This window comes from Papilio xuthus, unplaced genomic scaffold (assembly GCF_000836235.2).
Source record: "Papilio xuthus unplaced genomic scaffold, Pxut_1.1 DF827461.1, whole genome shotgun sequence".
NCBI lineage: Eukaryota > Metazoa > Arthropoda > Insecta > Lepidoptera > Papilionidae > Papilio > Papilio xuthus.
Window position 1 is genome coordinate 4,827,106 of NW_013531188.1, and position 13,746 is coordinate 4,840,851.

General features: G+C 33.4%; 2 protein-coding genes across 3 annotated transcripts; one reads left to right on the forward strand and one right to left on the reverse strand.

The window, feature by feature from the left end:
* Positions 1-2,270: 2,270 nt before the first annotated feature.
* LOC106119506 (uncharacterized) lies at positions 2,271-11,188 on the reverse strand. 2 transcript variants are annotated; one of them, XM_013314541.1, is made up of 11 exons: positions 10,897-11,188; positions 9,750-9,865; positions 9,373-9,406; positions 6,696-8,811; positions 6,318-6,474; positions 5,999-6,089; positions 5,386-5,547; positions 4,578-4,768; positions 3,988-4,142; positions 3,262-3,481; positions 2,271-2,797 (listed from the first exon to the last, which is right to left on the reverse strand). In XM_013314541.1, the coding sequence occupies exons 1-11, from the start codon at positions 10,952-10,954 to the stop codon at positions 2,465-2,467; spliced, it is 3,633 nt and encodes a 1,210-aa protein (XP_013169995.1). In that variant the 5' UTR covers positions 10,955-11,188; the 3' UTR covers positions 2,271-2,464. The 2 variants fall into 2 exon arrangements, with proteins under 2 accessions (XP_013169995.1, XP_013169996.1); XM_013314542.1 differs by lacking the exon at positions 10,897-11,188 and adding an exon at positions 10,335-10,524.
* A 260-nt stretch (positions 11,189-11,448) lies between these two features.
* Positions 11,449-12,640, forward strand: LOC106119299 (cell division control protein 4). The gene is made up of 3 exons (XM_013314213.1): positions 11,449-11,593; positions 11,779-11,990; positions 12,558-12,640. Exons 1-3 carry the CDS (start codon positions 11,490-11,492, stop codon positions 12,638-12,640), a joined length of 399 nt encoding a protein of 132 aa, XP_013169667.1. The 5' UTR covers positions 11,449-11,489.
* The last annotated feature ends 1,106 nt before the right edge of the window (positions 12,641-13,746 follow it).

Consider the following 13,746-nt stretch of genomic DNA (forward strand, 5'->3'; position numbering starts at 1 on the left):
CAAACATAGTATAGCTTCATCTTACTATGTTAGTTACATCATGCTGTTTGTTCCACTGCCGAAATATTTGCATAAAAACATATTTTATATTGTGTCTCGAAAGAGATAACAATATGCTCATCATAATATATCTTACTTAAGAGATATAAATCTCACAAGAGAGAAAATTCTCATATGAGAGAGATAAATCTCTCCTAAGAGAGATATCAATGTTTTTAATACAAGTGGGCTAGCGGCATGCAATATCATTTTTCGTACTTATACATTCCTTAACTTAAAACTATAATTATTTCAACAATTATTATCTAAAGTCATTGATTTGACAAAGATTAAACATAAACAAAATAAATTATAATACACAACACAAATTTTAACGAAAAAAATTATGTTTTTTTATAATTTTTAATACAAGATTAATACTAAATAGATTTGTTCAATACCTTATATCTTGTTTAAAGATCTATATTTGATGATAGGTTTTAAGTAAAATCAAATTTTACAAACTACATAAAGAAACAAAGATTTATTGAAAATATAATATATAGATACTGCTAGAAGAAACAAAGATTGAAAAAAATGTAAGAATTAATAGTAAAATACGAAAAAAAAAATGAATTAACGTTTTGTATTGAGAAAATGACTATTTGCCATGTGTTTTAATATTAGACACATCAAATTAGATTGACTTTTTATTTTTTTAATTAGTTATGTCAATATAATAATTTACATAGTATAGGCCTCCCAGGTCTAATTAGAAATCTAGACTAAATGCAAAACAATCCCTATCCCTATTAAACTTAATCTCTTGTTGACCGAGTCTAGATGTCTCAGCATTTCCAAAGAGATTGTAAGAGATGAGAGTTTGTAGAAATTTAACTTCAGTTAAAATTTTATTTAACTTTACACTTATTCACAGTTATGTAATCAATTCTTTTAACTTTGATTTTGAACCAAATCAGAAATGACAATACACTTCATAATACTGACGTAAATGTTTCATTTTAGTTACAACGCCATCTACAAATTACCAACTCACAGTTTTTTTCTGAAAAAATAAAGACGAAAAAACCTACTTGTCCGTCATTATAATATACAAGCACAATTTAGTTTTCACTTACATATCAATTTTAATTACAACATTTAAGTCTTAAATATATAATTTCTACATGACAATATATAGATTATAGTTTGACCAGTAATATGAAAAACCTCATATTACGGAAATATAGAACTAATTTGCAAACTTATAAAAGCGATGACCTAATGTTTTCTATTTTCCTGGTCATACATACATTGGACAATTTACTAACATTTATAATGCCAATTTTCAGGCAATATATTAAATTTTTTACGCTAAATATTCATATGATTTAGAAGTTTTAGTAAGATTTTAGTTTAGCTTAGACTTTGTAATATGAATTCAAATGGACAAAGTTAAAAACTTTGTATTAATATGTAATTTAGTACAATTTAATATGTCATAGGAAATATTCTTTATATTTACATGATTGACATTTTACATAAATCTTATATAATAATTAATTTCACATTATATACTTTTGATAATAATTTATGAATAAGATCTTGTTAGAATACAATACTATATTTTACAACTAGAAATACAACAATTTCAAGGGATCAAGGGATAATTTTAACCCGTCACCCACCTATTAAGGGCAATCTGACCATACTCAGAGTTATAATTCCCTTACGTATTTATTAGCGGCCATTAATGATGTCAATTAGTGCACAATTAATATAAAAAGTGCTGGAAAGTCACCATTTCACAACTCAAGTTGTAGTAGTAACCTTCTGATGAAGGCCTTTGAGCCTTTCTTAATGAAGGGTCTTTATTATAATTTAAAAAAAATTGTCAGGGTTAATTGTACCCTGTTAAAAGACCCAGACATGAAAAAAAATCAAGTTTATAATCTAGTAGGGTAAGCAGAGATATAATAAATTTAATCATTTCCACAGCTAAAATAATTGTTACAAAACATGTTCTCATCTTTTTCACTCTTTTAACAAAAATAGAGATGGCAAGATGTCTTTGCTTAGATGTTTTGGCTGTGGAAACTAGTATTCTTGTCTAGGCTTCAAAAGAAAACTAAATATTGTTTGTTGAATGAAAAAACATGAAAATAATTTTAATGCAATAATCAAAGCTATTTTTGATCTTAAATTTGTAATAATTTAATGTCATTTAGTTATTTATTCAGTAATTATTATTTTGCGAAAATCAAATTATTTTAATAATTGTCAAGGAACTGCGCACATAATATTGTAAAGCTATTAAATATATTTAAATAAAAAAAGAAATAACAAAATTCACATCACTTACCAATAAAGTGTTATTCCACTCGGGACACATCACTTATCACTAATCACTGAACGTCACTATCGTAAAGAAACCTCTTTAGTGTCAAAAATCACGTATAATGAGGATCTTTTTGAAGTCCCAGGATCATTCGAGCTCCGTATACATAAATGAAAACTTATCGTGGCTGGTAGGAGCGAGCACTTTTGCCTCAATCAGGCATTGAACAACCCAAGTTGTGGACACTAACGGAATGTTGTCTTGATTCGCCTTATTCTGGACCTCGTGAGGACAATCACAGTCAGTGACCAAGGCAAATGCTCCTGACATGTTCAGGTTCTCCTCATTGACAACCCTGGTGGTGGCCCCCGCTAGGGTTGCCACTCTCTCCCAGAATTTAACGAATGTGTCCTGTTCCCAACATAACAGGATGACTTTGTCTTTGAAGAATGTTGAATTACGTTTGCCTGATGGTGGGACCTGAAAGTATTAAAATCAAATTAGTGTATAGGACATAAAATTATAGTCAAATCTTGCTAAGAGCGAGCCCAAGCGATATTTTTGTCGCTTATAGAAGTTTCTTGCTTGTCCAGTTTTTCCATAATCCTGGTACGACTATAATATATTTTAATATGTTTTATTTTTTTATTTTTACCATTCTTATTATTTTTCAAATGTAATCAAAAGGACATGGTCATCCATTCCTCTATCCCAATATAAGTCCCTACCAAGGGGCTCGGAAATTACTCTAAGTTAGGGGTGGCTAGGGCATAGTCAACCATGCTGGTTCAGTACCGTTTGACTTGACACATATGTTTTAATTTCTTCTTAGATTTGCAGGTTGCATCACGATGTTTTCCTTCACCTTAAGAACGTCGGATAAATGTACATATGTAAATCGAAAATACCTTGGTACATGGTATAGACATATTCGTAATACATACCCAATTAATGAACGAATCCTTCAGTATCGACCATCCAGCTGGCAAAACGAATGCGTCAGTATCCAGTGTTGTTTGCTGCAGACAGCTGGATATGACCCAGCCGTGAGACAGTGCCCGGATGTCAGCGGCTAAGCACTGGATATACTTTGCGGTGAGGCACGGCCGTGGGGCGATCAGCTTGCATACAGAATATTTGCTCTTTGGCACGTCGTCGAAATGACTGGAAAATTTCAACATCAATAGGATGGATCTTGTCTTTATACACAAATATGGGTTATAATTCTCTTATATATAAAATTCTCGTGTAACAATTTTCGTTCCCATACTCCTCCAAAACGGCTTGACCGATTCTCATGAAATTTTGTGAGCATATACTGTATGTCTGAGAATTGGCTACCATCTATTTTTTAAACTCTCGCGGACGGAGTTGCGGGCGACAGCTAGTAACTTATAATTTTGTTATTTGTGTTACTTAGCAAGGTGACTTAGTTAAAGTATGGTTTAAGTTGACATAAAATTTACATGAAGCAATGTTTTCTTTAGAAACATGCAAATCAATGATCTATGAAAAATCGCTACAAAAGTTTAGATTTGAATAAAAAATATCAGTGTAAACATTATTTTCAAAAAAAGTGTTTGTTTAATTAACCCTATCTATTTAACTAACACTACGACGTCAAGAAATGGGAAGGTTTCAAGGAAATTCTTATTATAAATGCATTATACCTGTGTACAATTCCACCACCGGCCTCCAACTGCTCCTTAAGTCGCTCCTTGTTAAATGGCTTATCGCAGAACACCAGGTCCTCAGTATCAGTTCCTGTAAGCGCTGACGTCGCCTCGCTGTCATCTTCTGACGAATAGTGACGACTTTCTTGGAACTAAAAGTAATTTTATTAATTAATTTTATAAATAATTAAGTTTGTTGGTCAAGTGATCGATATAAGGCCAATGTATGACTAATATGTTTGACCAATGGGACATAAGATTGGCCAATACGGTCCATTAACTGACCAATGTTTGAGAATAAGTTTGACAAAAGTGATCTACAAAGTTTGACCAATCGAGATAAAGCAAGACGTAGTAATCGCTGAGGGTGGATATACACTAGAGCATTTTCTTGAGCATTTCTATGTAATGACAATATAGATAAAAGCAGTTTTCAAAGGTCATCTGGTTTGTGAAAGTGTAATATACTAGACCATATAGAGCCGCTCGTTGTTCTGTTACAAGTAAATGCTCCAGTGTATACTCACCTTAAGAAAATAACGTATTTGTTTCTGAGATTTAGGTAAAAAAAATCACAATTTAATTACCTTTGGCATGGCCTCTCGTCTGGGTGTGTCAGTACAAGTAAGCAGGAAGTGTTGCCCCTCAAACAGTTTGGTGTCGCGTACAATTGGTCCGAGCGTGTTGCATGTGTCCGCGTCATTCTCGAACTTTGCAAGTTTGGAATTTTTCTTGCCGATGTTCTGCTTCGCCGCGCCTTTTAATTGTAGAGGTCCGGCTGGAAAATACGTAATAAAAGTATGTTAGAAAGTATGTACCTTAATAAGTATAGAATGTAAGATCAGTACAAGTGTGGGAAGAAGAAAGATACAAATTATAGTGGAAGTGTGAGAGGGATGGAAGATAACAATATTTAAAGTGTGAAGAGTGGCAACGTGTTGTATAAATATTTTTTTTTATTGAATTTATTTCTAACAATTTATTATTTTAAGAACGCTATCGAATTTTATGTAAGAATGAAGAAAATGTTACGTGTTGTAAGCAATATCTTAAGTAATTAAAAAGATCTGCGAAGAAATTTCAAAGATGTGTGAAGTCAACCCGTGCTGGGCAAACATGGTTGACTAAACTAAACTAAGTAAGCTGATAATGATGGTGAATTTAAAATAATCTACAATTTACTAATGCGAAATTACTAATGTGAAAGTTTAGATGGATGGATGAATGTCTGTTAGAAGATATCTCCGGGAACAGCTCATGGAATCTTGTTGAAATTTGGCAAAAATGTAGAAAATAGTTTGAAGAACACATAAGCTACTTATTAAATCCATGCGGATATCGCGGGAGACAGCTTGAGACAGTGTTACTAAAGTAGTGAGTCAGAAATGCTGATACCTTTAACACCATCGATCTTCCTGGGAGTCCTCTGCACCTCGGGTTCAACACCGGCCACTTCCTCGAGTCGTGTCGGCGGAGCTGAGTTAGAACTCTCACTGATCTCACTACTTTCGCTCGCTAAACGTTTTCTACTTACTGGAGTACTTTTTGTCTTCACACCTAGAGTATAATATTTGATGATATTTCTTCATGTTCTATATTAATATTATAAATGCGAATGTCTGGATGTTTGTTTGAAAGTATCTCAAGAACGGCTGCATGGATCTAAATGAAATTTGGCATAGATGTAGAACATAGTCTGGAGAACAGATAGACTAATTTTTTTTATACCGCGCCGACGGTCTCGCGGGCGACAGCTAGTATTCTATAATGTTGATAGTGAACTTCATATTCATGTAATATTTTGTTGTATTTCGTAATGTCAGCGTAAAATGTGTGGTGTTATAGTTTAAAATATTTAATCTTCAGTCTTTTGCGATTCTATTATTACCCCAACAAATTCTTTGGACCAATCAAATGGTCCTTCGAGTCGGATGTCTGTTTTTTCAATTTAAATGTATGAGATGTTTTTGTATTGTGTTTCATCAATGAGAACTCAGTTATAACATACCTGATGTAGATGCTTTAGGGCTCTTTGGTGAGGCGACACGTTTTCTTGCGCTAGAGTTTCCCTTGTCTCGAGTACGTGCACTTCGCGGGCCCTGAAAAGGTTCATTTCATTTTAATTTAGAAACAATAATAAATTATCATTCATTGTTAAATTCAATGAATTTTTTTATCTCTAAGTATGAGAATATCTTCACTAAAGGATTGCTTTAATGACTCTGAGTGAAAATCTTGTACTTTAATTGGTATACTAACATAAATTTGTCAAATGAAATTTAAATAGTTTAGAGTGGATTTGAAAAAAACATGTATTTAAAATGTACCTGTATAATATTATCTAGATCTAGTTCCCTGTTGTGTCGTCGCCTGGGTGTAGAGGGCGCGGTGGGGGACCTGGACCTAGAGGTCTCCTTGATGGATCTCGCCTGATCTTCCGTCAAGTACAACTCACTTGCTGTCACCATGACTGTTGTGTCAATACTGAAAAGTTAAAAAAATAATTTATATTTAATTTTTCGTTACTAGATGGCGTTGTTTTCAATTTTAAAGTATTTGATCTAATTGAGGGTAGTTTCAAAAAATTACTGTTTAATTTTTTAATCAACAGATCTTGATGAAATTTGGTATAAATGTAGAATATAGTCTGGAAGAACACATAGTTTATTAATTTTTTTTTCTTTTATTTAGATAAATAAACTTACCCATCAGTAGTGCATTTATAAGTAACAGTGCCATTATCGTTCTCTTCAACACCGAGGACTAGTCCCGGCTCATAATTCTGTTCCTCATCTACCAAAGCATACACAGATTGACCTTGCAATGGTAACTTCTTCATATCACCGAATATTATAAATTCATCCAACAATACTTTACTTTGTCCGTCATCAAATTTAATCAAATATTTATTAGGTTCAGTAATTTCTAGTACTTTACCGGAGTAATAACGTTTATCAACCCATTTAGCTAAGACTACCGTGTCCGGAGGGTAACCGGGATATTCTGGTTTAGTTATAACCTTTTCTACAGGAGTGGCCGGTCTTGGAGATGTTGGACGACGTTTTTGTTTCAATTTACTAATAGATTTTGGTGTTCCCACTAAAGTTGATAACGGTTTCTCGTCTTTAGGAGATTTTATTGGTGATATTTTCCCACTGTCTCCGTTAGTTGGCACCATTTCTGGTGAATTCATACCATGCATGTGTTCAGGTTCTTCGGTTTGAGTTGGTAATATTGCCCGTTTGGTCTTATTGCTCATATGTCTGCGACCTCTAACTCGGGTCTTTTTTAATGAACTCTTAGGCGTTGCTTTATCACATTTACTGACTTCATCAGGACTAGCATTCCCATTACTGATAGTTTCACTTGATAATGTTTGGATGCCAATGGATACTTTATCTTCGGCTAGAGAACGATTCCCTTCATCTATTGAAGTGTCTCGGAGGTGCGAAAATATGTCGTGTAACTTCTTCATTAAAGCATCATATCCTTTGACGGACACACTCGGGTTTGAAACAGATTTTCTTGGTGGTTGAGGAACAACAAATGCTCCATCGCTTGTTCTATTACTTGAAGTCGATGATGAACTGACGGTAGATGCGAAAGAGATTCTATTCGGTAGATTTAACATTCCCGTACTGGTAACACTGGATGGTGATGTACTAATGGACACGTCTCCCAAGTACGGATCTATGGAGAACTTCTTCGAAACTCTCTGGTACTCTTTACACATTTCTATTCCTGTATCATTGTCAGTTCTAACGATGTACAATGATAAGAATTCAAAGTCTTCATTGTGACTGACATGGATATCGAATGATGGTATCTGCGGTGTACTCATGGGTAATGAGTGGCCATTTTGTAGAGGAGATATTGTCGATGGTGTCGTAGTGTTGCTAGCTCTGAAAGATTCATTTTTACCTTTTTTCATTTTTCTACCATTTAGTTTAACATAATCAGGTGTACCATCGCTGTCTTCTATATGCTTCGTATGAGGTATTTCTGTTGGTGTGGAAGAGTTTCCATTGGATAATTTAGAAATTAGTTTTGAAGGCACGCTAGGTAAATGTTCAGGGCTGTCTAAGATAACAGAACAGGCGCTATCGGTGCTTTCTTGGTCTGTAGATTTACCTTTATTATAATCTTTTGGGAGTGTTTGAGACAAATTGCTACTCAAATCAGAGTAATTGTATCCTTCGCTTCTCGAAGGTTGAATTTTACCTGGATCTAGAATCTCTTCTCTATTTTTAACTACCACAGGGTCACTATTATAATGGGTTTTGCTTTCTGGTTTTTGTTCAGTTGCCTCAATATCAGAAGTAGGTGAAAGTTGTAAATGAAAATCTTGTGAATCATTAATTTCAGAGCTCTCTTCAACAATTGTCTCTGGTATTTTAATTGAAGGTATTTCAGACACAAATTCAACGCTGGGTCTTGAACTGTATGAATCCATACTAATAGTTTGTATGGAATCTGATGTTGGGATTTCATTTAGATTAATTTTGACTTTACTTGGTGATTTAGTAATATCAACACTTGCAGATCTTTTTATCTTTGGTGTACTAATCGTTTTTACTTCCACACTGTTGCTGCGTTTGATTTTCATTGGACTGGACTCAATTGGAGTACGCAATCTTGAGGTAGTAGGTTTTCCTTCTATTTGTTCAGTTGCAGTAATTTCGGATACCTCATCGTCTAAATTTTGAGTAGATATCATAGTTTCATCGGTTATATCTATGATTTCTAATTTTTGTACTTTTGCATCACTTTCAAGAACTTCTTCGGAGAGTTTTCTTTTAACCGTTGTTATTGGCGGATCACCTATAAGTTGTAAAGTTTTAAATTAATTTGTGTTACAAATGTATAATTTTTAATAAATATTTTAAAAGCAAATAACTATATTAATAACCTCCACAAACTAGACTTTTAGTCGATCGATAGTTTGTGCACTTAATCTACTGATTTATATTCATATATGGTCATACTGAGACATGAAAGCGTCGGTGTCTCAAGGGTTTCAACCCTTGACTTGCAATCTGCAGGTCCGGGGTTCGAATCCCGCCATGTACCAATGTGTTTTTCGATTTCCGATTTACATATGTAATGTACATATCCGACGTTCTTACGGTGAAGAAAAACATCGTGATGCAACGTGCACGTATCTGAGAAGAAATTCAAAGATATGTGTGAAGTCAGCCAACCCGCACTGGGCCAGCGTGGTTGACTAAGGCCTAGTCACCCTTAACTTAGGGTAGGCTCCGAGCTCCTCAGTGGGGACATGTAGTCAGCTGATGATGATGGTCATACTTGACCATATAAAAAGATGAAGGCGACTAGGGCTCTAGTGTGCGGGGGCTCTTAGAGTATGTTTAGAATACATACCTGTAGCTTCTAATTCTTCCGATATGTTCTCCTTCTGTAGAAAAATAAAATTAGAATTACATTAATGATATCAGACATTGCGTGGTGTCTCTCGACCCCAAGTTTCTCGCTCACTGAGTCAATCCGTCGGAACTGGACAAAGACTCTCACTTCTAGAGGTTTCTCGCTTATTCAGGTAAAAGTGTACTTTATACAATACATATAAATTAAAATGTGTATGAATTGTATGAATATTCTTATGTGAAATCCATAAAATATTAATATGAATACAACATTGTTGATATAAATAACAATAATTAATTAAAAATATATTTGCATTGTAAACAAGCAATAGAAAAACTTATATGTTTTTATCTCTCTCACGAAGTTAAAAATACCTCAGGGATTCCAGAATCAACTTCTTCATTGGGTTCATACACCGGGCTCTCAGGAAACAAGGATTGGGAAGTATCCACAGCTTCCAAGATGTCATCAGCCCGCTCCACAACCGGATCTGAAATTTATAGAGAAAAAGTAAGTTTTAAGATACAAAATGATTCAATGGATTTTAATGAAATTTGTAATAGAGTTATATTAGTCTGGAACAGCTAGTACAAACATTTAGTCTGATAAAAGATTATAACAAGGTTGGCGAAATGTCACTATTGCAACCTCTCTGGGCATGACTATAAGTCTAGTCAATTTTAGCTAGACAAAAAATATAAATAGGTAAAACATAATGGAGAGGTGCATGCTTAGATATTAAATATCCAAATTATTTAATTTCTAGTTATATGCTTTCCTTTTTAATTAAAATTGTACATAATTGTTTACTGAGTTATGCTGTGTCGTTTTAGATTTCAGGAAGTTTATACTTTGTAGGTGACACAGTTTCGTTAGTAAACAGATCTTAGGACTAATCAAGTTTTCCATCCCTCCAAACATCCCATATTGTTTTTTCTTATATAATGAAAAAATCTTACACAATATCTTCCCCGCTTCGCTATTCAATACTTTTTCGCATTCGTACATATTATAAACATAGAGGTTTTGAAATATGAACTTATGAAAACTGAAGCGTAATAGACGCGAATAACCTTAATTTCACAAAAAAACTCGTGATTAGAACTAAAGTAACACTTCTTACATCTACTTTTCCCTAAAGAAATGTAGTGCGTAATTACAGATATTGATTAATTATGAGTGTTTATATTATGTTCATGGTTTTCATCCTAATCGTTGGTCGTAATGTTTGGTTCACGTATAATGGTACCAAATTAAATAGGCATTCCAATACAAACATGTCATTTTCTAATTCTTGTCTCTATAAAATAATTTTACCACTTACTATTTTAATAGCAAACTATTTAGCTATTTGAAATTCTAAATAATCATCGTAAATTTCACTTAAAATCCAAGATTCTTTATAATTACTGAATTAATTCACTACTCGTTGCAGTTTCCGACGCCCATTTGATTTAGTCGGTTAATCCGAAATAAACCGCGTTTCTTGTTCTCAAGTTAATTATGAAAATAGAACACTACCTGTTACTCGGTTTTCGGTATCAACGTCAGACACATTTTGGACAGTCGATTCTTCCATTTTTAAGTAATTTTTATGAAATTAGTCGAAAACTGGCGCGATTTATCACTGAAACATCTGTCACTCCGATAAATCTTTGCTCAACACAATTTCTAATGTTTTAAAGATAAAGATAAATACAAAAATCTTGCAGATATCAAAGGTAATGTTTAGGGTCACCTTAAACTTATCGAAAAGTATATTACAAACAATATTTAGGAAAGAAGATCGACCTCAACACAGGCAGCGGGCCGCTTGTTGATTTGTCTAATGTTGCCATGTTGTTATTTCCGAAAGCCATTTTATAGATTTTTATCTTTCGCTCTTACATAATCTACTTTTAAAAAAATGTTCGATAAATATTAACACATTAAAATCAGAATACATCCTTGTTTTGTTTCGATTATTTAAAATTAGTAAATTAATGCAAAAGCAAAACATTCAACTGACATGACCTTGAATTGTAATAAATATTTAAAATTTTTATACAAGACGTTTTATTCACACATAATTTCGTGTATACGACGGATTGCGACTGGCTACTATTATTTAATTAATGGATAATTCGGGTATTTTCGTTTTTGGTATTGCGTTATGGGATGAACGAAAACGAGATTCAATATCTGCTTTGCCTCTGGAGATGTCATGGAAAATATTTTCGTAAGTTTTATAATCGTAAGTATACCAATTATTAACAAAAACATCCTTAAAATGTAAGGTATTTAAGAAAAAACCTTAAATCGATTTGATTGAAGAATGTAGTGCTGTGCATTAAATACCTTATATTTATTGCTGGGTTACTGCATGACATTAAAATTGAATAAACTCAGTTAATTACTTTTTAGATATCTGGATGACGCATCTCTCCGTAACGCCACCAGGGTTGGACCAGTATGGCGTAAAATTATTCTTTCAAATAAGGAATTAAAAAATCGTCTTAATATTTTCGAAACAGTTTTAATGTTTGGTTCAAGAAGCATAATTAAATATATTAAAAATGGTAAAAGGCGATTAAAAAATAAGGCGAAAAATTATTTGACTCTTGGAGAAACCGCGGGTATAGTTATTTTTATGTTTTAAACTTTTTTTTTATATCAGAAGGTGGCAAACGAGCGAGCGGCCACCTGAAATCGCTAAAATAGCGAAGTGACCGTTGCCCATAGACATACGCAATTGCATATGCGTTGCCTACCTTAAATCGACGGAGGAGAAGATGCACAGAAAGAAAATATTTTCCCTTTCCATGCATCCTCTCATCCGGAAAGTCCACTTCCACTTCCCATCCTTTCCTTATAAGAAAAGGGTGGGAAGGGAAAGAGGACTAAATTATGCGTCCGGGATGCACACTCATCAGACGAAACGCGGAATTTCTTCCACTTCACGCCTGTTTTCTGTGTGGTGGTGGTATTTCACAGGGCGAACCTGGCCAATTCGTGCGAAGATGTTAAAGCGGGTTTTACCACTCTTAAAGATATTACAATAAACCACAAATGAACAGACCAAAAGTGACAATACTCACTCTCAACTCCCACTATAATACAATAATAATACTCTACTATAAGACAATAAACTCTTTGGTTATGGATTATTTTACGATTAAATATGGTTTTCATTTTCTTTTCAGTTAAAACGACAAAAATGATTTTTAAAAATAAGCGGGGAGGAGACGATTTGATACTTTATACCAAGCGCTATAAATTATGCTGACCATACTTAACGCTGACATTCCATTTAAATTAATTCTAATTTCAAAAATATTGACATTTTAAAGTATTAACGATTTATAAAAGATTCGATGAGAAAAAACTAGGAATGTACCATTAGCTTGTACTAGTTTAAATTGATTACAAAACTTAAGGTTCTCCTTGAAATGTATTTATTTAAAAACCTTTCACATTCAGTTGCTTTTCATCAACAGATGGCGTTAACTCTAATTTAAAACACACTATGCTTAGTTCTTCAAATGCAATTGCGATTGAGCACTACAATTTTTGCACTATTATGACGTTATACGTCTGTCGCATACTTAGAAACAAGATTTTTCAAGAAAGAATTGTAACTAGCTGAAGTTAGTTACAATTTCAATTTCCAAATAAAAATAATATTTGCCTCATGAAAAGATAATTAATTCAAATTACAAATTCCAAACCAGGCCAGAGAAAGGATATACAGGATACTAAGAAAATAATGAGTTAGTCCTTTCCTCTTTCTTCCAAAAGGACATTATTTGAAGGACGAGAATACTTTGGCTACCTATTCGATTATCACCAATACGATAGACAGTTCCAAGTGTGTAATATTAAATATCTACTACACTATACACAGTAAATCTTTCCAATGGAGATTTCTAAAGTTTTTTTTTTGATAATGACAAGAGTTTAGGTTGAGTTAGTGAAACTTTACGTGCTGTAGCAAATGCCTCTAAAAGCTAGCAAGTAGCTTGGTGTAATTTATGTTCCGGAGTGGAACAAAGTCAGTCGGCGTGACGAACAAGGGGCGGAACGGAACGACTAGAAACGGTGGAAGGATTTGTGCTATTTATTTCTTCATTTTAAGATAACCGGCTATGTTACATTTATTAACAAAAGGTTACTTAAATAGCGATGCTTTAGGAAGGCTCTACCTTGTCATAATGTACAAGGATATTAAAAAGAAATAAATTAATTTAAAAATATCATATTGGATTTTTCATATTTGATTTTATTATATTCTAACAGATGGCGTTAAGAATGCAATCTGCTATTTTTCGGTAAGTATTAAATAGATTTTTTAAGATGGATAACAAATCCAGAAATAAATTAAAGTTACTATGA